This window comes from Montipora foliosa, chromosome 10 (assembly GCF_036669935.1).
Source record: "Montipora foliosa isolate CH-2021 chromosome 10, ASM3666993v2, whole genome shotgun sequence".
NCBI classification, from domain to species: domain Eukaryota; kingdom Metazoa; phylum Cnidaria; class Anthozoa; order Scleractinia; family Acroporidae; genus Montipora; species Montipora foliosa.
In genome coordinates, this window is record NC_090878.1 from 13,458,790 (window position 1) to 13,465,336 (window position 6,547).

Below are 6,547 nucleotides of genomic sequence, written 5' to 3' on the forward strand. Positions count from 1 at the left end.
CGTCGATTAAAGCATTAACTTGCTCTTTCGTCCACCATTGACCATTCGCCGTTTTGAAACTGAAGAGTATGGATTTGTGGGTAAAATAACTGCTGGGAGCAGGGGGTTTGTACGAGCATATTTTCGCGACAAATGGAGGCTATTAGTTATTTGTTTTACCGCGCCAAGTGCCTTCGTCCCAATGTGATGTGAGATCGATGCATTGAATGTTTATAGTTTGTTATGATTTGCTAATGCAACGATTTTGGTTTTGATTTTCCGACAGACAAAATATCTTAAGCACCTGTTGTACGTCTATAAACCGAAACAATACTGAAAAGTTTGCTGGGGCTGTCAATATAACGGTTTTCAGAGATATTACAGCGAAAAAGGACCCAACAGACATGAAACATGCATTTACCTGATTTCAAAGTAGAGTGGAGTCAGGAATGAACTTAATTGTAACTACCGAGGACAAATCCCGCAGGGCGGGAATTTAATATATTTGTAGGAAAATGCGACGCCCAAACAAATGGATGCTTTATGCCCACGACTCTTTATTGGCTTGATTCTCGTATGTCATTGAGTCCCGCTAAGTGAAAATATGCTCTTCTATAGTCTGTGCGTGCGTTATTAGCTACCGCTTATGTGAAGTAATCTTTCTTCCTCTGTGACAGGTATATGCGTGAGGGAAAAGAGATGCATGGCAAGGGAGAAAATCAAAACAGATAAATGCAATTTTCAATAGAATTTAAAGCTTAACACTATGGCGTGGCGCAAATTCCTAACCCACGGTTTACTTATTGGATTTTTCGGTGCAAAGTCACCATGGGCCCGGGGAGCGGGAATTAAAACGTAATTGAGAGAAAGAGGATCTGCCGCTTGCATTATTCGAGTTCAGCTTGCAACCGCAAAACAACAGCGCAGCAACTCGACAGTTCGGAAGAAATGTGGTTGCGCTTGCTCCTTATCTATAAAAGTGAGACAATAACGAACTGGGCATAAGTGCTTTATTTGCCCACAAAAAAATTAATTACTTTTTTACAAGTCATAGAATCCTTTGGAAACTTGTGAGGTTTCATTTGTAATTTTATCAACTTACCTTATCAAAAACGTTTCCTTACGGCAAAGCCACATTGTGACCTGTTTAATGTTGGCTCAGCCCACCCATCACCACTTAAAACCCTTTTGCTAATCAAGCGAGGAGAATGTGTTTCCTAAACTTACTTCAAAAGTACCATAAACAACATCTAAAAATGATGAACAGGGAGAATATTCTATGGAAAATAAATTGTACTGATCAGGACTAACTGTCCCTTGTCATCACCTTACACCATTCGTTGTTTCTGAAACATGAAGCTCGTCGTTCTACAAAATTCCGGAAAAAAACGCCCCTCGGGGAACAATTTTGACTTAATTATCCTAAATACTTTCGGAAAAGCTGTTTAAAGTTCACGCTTGTTTTTAATGTCTTAAATCCGTTAGAACAAAGTTTAGAGGTTTTAAAAACCTAGCTTACTTTCAAACTGAATTGAGTTTGGATATTAAGATGCGCTTTGCACGTGATAGAATAGAAAACAACCCTACAGAAGTTTACATAGTTTGTCTAGAAAAGGAGAGTTGTTCCAAGATCTCAAATACCCCATACTAGAAGGGTATTTTCTAAACTACTCAGTTCAAAGAGTTATAACGAAATATATAACTAACTCCAGCACAGAAGCTTTCATAAAGGTTTTTATCTTCCTTCATACTAATTCAAAACTTGGCCATCGCTACGAGCAGAGAGATTAATGTACTTCTTCTGTTGTGACATGAAAAAAGGCGTGAAGCTGAATGCCCTAAGGTCTTTCATCGCTAGGGTTATCTAGTTGGCAGTGTAACCGGAACTAGCAAATTATCGCATTGCACATCCTATTCTCGGAAGCAGTTTGAGAATTTAGCATGGTTTTGTTCGGGACAGTATCTTTATTAGGGAGTTTACGAAACGACGACGGCTACGGCAACGATGACGTCACAAAACTATAATATCATAATATTTTTATGTTTTTCCGCATAACAACGACGTGAAATAACCAAATTTGAGGTTTTGACCGCAACCTTAACCCGAGCATAGCAAACTTCTGCGTGCACCTTTCATTTTCAATTCTTAATCTGAAACCGTTCATACTGATCGACCAATTGATTTCTAGCATCACCCAGAGTTGCACGACTTTGTAAGGGATGGAATAATCGCCAAAGGCTTACGATAGTAGGGAGCTTACGAAACGACGACGCCGACGGCAACGACGACGCTACAAAACAATAGGTTTAGTGAGCAAAAACAATGGCTCTGCACGTACGTCTTGGATTTTGGTACATTTCTTTGCCGTCATGAAATCGTCCTAAATGACGACGTGAAATGACCAAATTCAAGGTTCTGTGGAAGAAGTTAGCACATAACGATGAATTTTCAGTTCTCTCTCTGCGCTTCCAACCCACTCATACCAGTTTAATTATTCGACAGTTACTACACAATTTTAACGCGAAACGACATGAAATAGTTTCGTAGTGATATGAATAACGCGAACCTGTATTTTTAAATGAAGTCCTCGTAGCCGTCGTCGTCCTCGTTTCGTAAGCTCCCTAGTTCGTCGACGCCGGTAGATCTTAGACTGCCTATTCTGAACTAATTTCTCTAGGAGCTAATGGTGGCCATGACAAACCGTAACCGTCGGTGCATACGGTAGTATTCAATAGCTAAAAAGAAACCTTATCATTTAATACAATTTCAATACAGCTATGACGCGTGCTGCAGATCTAAAACAAGTTAAGATACAATTTACCCCTCAGAAATGTTTTGATGCCTTGAGGCATAAAACAGCAGCTATAAAAAAGCTCACTGTCATTAACGGAATTTTAAAACTCCTCGCATATCGACAGTAAATCTAATCTTGCTACGACTCTCCCACAAAACTAAAATAGTTTTCAAACAACAAACAGACTGCATGCTTTTAAATTATCCGTCCATTTAAGGACTGTAAGATAACCTTAAAGCCCTTCTCACTTGGTCACCCGGTTGCAATTTCGTTCAGCAACCTAGAGGTTCCTTTCTGCTTCAGTGCTAAACTTTCTAAGAGCAACCACAGGCATCTACCCTCATATTGGGCACGTCTTGTTTCATGACCCGCTCATCGTCATCAAAATATAGAATAGAGAGGCCTGACATTTTTGAAGGGGTACAGCATATCGAAAACTCTTGTTGAAGATCCTTCTTTGACATTTCTTGAATCAGGTAAGAGTATGTATATATAGGAGAAATGACATTGTCGCACATCCCCTCACAAAAGTTGGCGTTGAATCCTGTGGGGTAGATTATCCAGGAATCCCAGCCAATTTTTGTAAAATTCACAAACAGGGTGCGACGGCAGCATTGCGATGCCGGCTCTCCTCCCACGCAATCTATCGGTTGACGTCTCGTTCTTCTCAGTGCTTTGGGCTTGTTTAAGTCGATTACTACAAATGGGCGAAGTGGTCCTCGGGAGCTTATTAGTTGGCTGGTGTCTCTTTCACAATCTTGGCATGATATTTCCAAACCAAGGACACCTCGATGTGTTGCATTGAAATGTGTTGCGCTTGCCTTCTTAAACCAATGCTGAACAATCTCCTTCATGTCCACCACGATCCAGCCAGATCCACTTTTTTTTTCTTTTTTTACTATAGACTTTACCACCTGAACGCGCATTTCCATGTTTCCTTGCATTGTTTTCTCAGTGTTGAGTGCCACTATATGAAGAAATCGTCCCTCGAGCTCTGTTTTCTTGCTTTTGCGCATGTGCAGCCATAGTACTGCTGAGGGTACTGAGCTGTGTACCGAGTTTTCTTCCAGTTTGAAGTAAAATCTCAGTTTCCTCGAGAAATTTCGTCTAGTTCGCGAGACTGGAACTTTGGCTGAAAAACGAATCAGAAACGTTCCTTTGTTGGGTTTAGGGACGTAAAAAATCACAGACGTGTAAATTCAACTTGAATGATTATTTTCTCTATTCTTGCTTCGGCTTTCTGTACCTGCTTTTGAGGAAAGCAAGCATACCTGACGTGAATTTGACCAGTTATGTTCAGAGACAACATAATTGCAAAGCAATGCAAAATTCTCTAAGTTTTGTGAACGAAATCTTTTAATTAATAGTACAAGCCAAGCTATTGTTTTAAGGTGACTTGGTTGTGTGTAATGCTAATACACCTGCAGTCACGTATGCTTTTCTTACGTTTGACGATAACTTTGTGTTTCCAAAACCCTACTGTCCTGTCCATACCTGACATATTTTAATTCTTATGCAAGAGAAATGGATTATTTAAAAAGACGAATTTTACGACGAATAAAATCAGTTTTTTTCCACAACACTCTTCAGTCGGTTATGAATAGAAGGCGTTGTAGTTTGACTCCGCCTTCTAATTTAGCTAATGTGCGTAACACAATGAGCTGTTTCTTATCGTAAAATTGCAATCAAAAGCCGTAATTTTAATCAACACTATATGAGACGCCAGTGACTTATCACTTGCTCGATAAAAAAAATAAAGTATTCTAAGTACTTGAAAGACTGTTCTCACAGAAGTTCTTGAACTTTGTGGTTTGTTGAAAAGCACGTGAATTCCCAAGAAATGTACTAAAAAAATTTTACTGATGCCCTCTTGACCGACCCAATATTGTTAAAACCGCGAAAAAACACCTGAATAATACCAACTCGAGACCAGGCCATGACCTCGATGTAAAGAATCTGCAGGAAGAAAGTTCCGACATGAAAAAACATTATTTTCTCACAAATGAACCCCTGGCTCCTACCTTTTTCACTAAAAAGAATAATTTGGGTTGTCTTTCCATAGTACTCGTCTTCGTCATATTCTGGTTCATTTTCGTAATTTTCTTCTTCAATGAGGTTCAAATTTGAGAGCAGGGCTGCGATTCTAAGTTCCTTAGGTTTATGCTTCAGGACCGGTTCCTTTTCCAACTGAAGCTTTGCCAGCAATTTTGCCTTGATCATCTCTATTCTTAAATTGTGTAAGTCCGAACCGTTCTTCTCGTTGTAATTCTTACTGCAGTCTGGACAGCCTTGCTTTGCTTGGATCTGCGAAGTATTTTCTGATTTTTCGTTGTGTGGGGAAATGATTCTCAGAGCCTTGTTAAATGCAGCGCCAGAGGAATTACTTCTGCTAGGCATCGTTAGATCTTGAGTGGCTTTAGTCTCTAAGCTTAAATCAGCTCCTTGAGGAAATACAATCGCGGTTAGATAGAGTGTCAAGATCGCGCTGCAGGAAAATCCGGCCATTTTACCAACAGGGTTATTTAGCGTGCTCCTGCTTGTTGACGACGAGGGAGAAAATTAGCAAAAGATGTGCAGCTCGCTAATGAAGCAAAGGAATCAAATTGATTAGCAACCCTGATTGATCAAAGCATTTCAACACCGTCAATGAGAGGCATTGACCAATAGCGTTCCTCGACCTTTCAAGTTCTTTTCAACGGATCGCATGTCTTTGTTTATTGTTTCAATCATGCTTGCACGCTTTTTGAGCTTCCTGATTTTCCAACAGTGTTTCAAATCCCATTTTATACCCGATAAGGGGCTAACCATATGGGCCACTCGTTCAAGTATTGCAACTTCCGGTTCTTGAAATTCTGTACACAGCTCATAGAATGAGTTTGTCTTTCGTCGACAGATCGCTTCTTTGCTTTTTGTTTGCTAATAGTTTGGGAGGCGATAGCTTGACATTATAGACCCCTTATCATCAACACGTCGTTGCCAGTTGGATTTAATCGTATTAAAATCAGTTTATGTCTTTTGGTTGTCATAGGGTAATACCATTGCTTGTCATCACATGCGCTGCTCCAGCTTATAGGAAAATCTATTATTCTCCGCCACTACGTTACAATACAGAAAATGTCTTGTTGAGGATTAACATAAATCAAAGAGACTTAAGCAATAATGAAGTCCCTCGAGATGACGATATTTCATTCGCTTTAAACCGAAACTCAAGTAAGTTCAAATAGAAAGGCGGGATCTAGGATAGCTTTTGAAGAAACGTTTTCTAACCTCCGAGATCTTGAATAGGGAAGCAATGCCCTTTCCAAAACCAGCCCTTTTTGACACAAAAATCTTGAAATAAATAAAATGACTCCTTGCAAAAAATGTTTGACCTATTCATAATTTAAATGACCTTAACGATAAGTAACGAAGCATCAACGTGAGTAATTGGTGTGTTCTACGTGCCAAAAAGTGTTTTTCCAAATATCTTGGAGCTGTTTTCGTGACAAGGAAAGTGGATTCCTGCACACTACTTCTTATGCTTTTATATTCAAATAAACTAAACTTGAAATATCCGTTGATGAGCTCAGTGAAACGCAGTCAAAACAAGAGAACTTGTTTTCGTTGGCCGGGGTTAAAGTGTTTTTGGTTCTAACACAGCTCACAGCTCCCGTAGAGCGCATGAAAGAAGTTAATAGAGGGTTATAAATGTGGCTCTATGTTAGTAAAAATAGTCTATCCTTTTCACGAAACATAGCCGTGATAATTGCTATTTTGTTTTTAATGACCTCTTT

General features: G+C 39.5%; 1 protein-coding gene across 1 annotated transcript; it reads right to left on the bottom strand.

Annotated features, from left to right (window-relative positions):
• Nucleotides 1–972: 972 nt before the first annotated feature.
• LOC137973160 (growth/differentiation factor 8-like) lies at nt 973–5,386 on the bottom strand. Its single transcript, XM_068819918.1, has 2 exons — nt 4,796–5,386; nt 973–3,906 (listed from the first exon to the last, which is right to left on the bottom strand). Exons 1-2 carry the CDS (start codon nt 5,277–5,279, stop codon nt 3,089–3,091), a joined length of 1,302 nt encoding a protein of 433 aa, XP_068676019.1. The 5' UTR covers nt 5,280–5,386; the 3' UTR covers nt 973–3,088.
• Nucleotides 5,387–6,547: the final 1,161 nt, after the last annotated feature.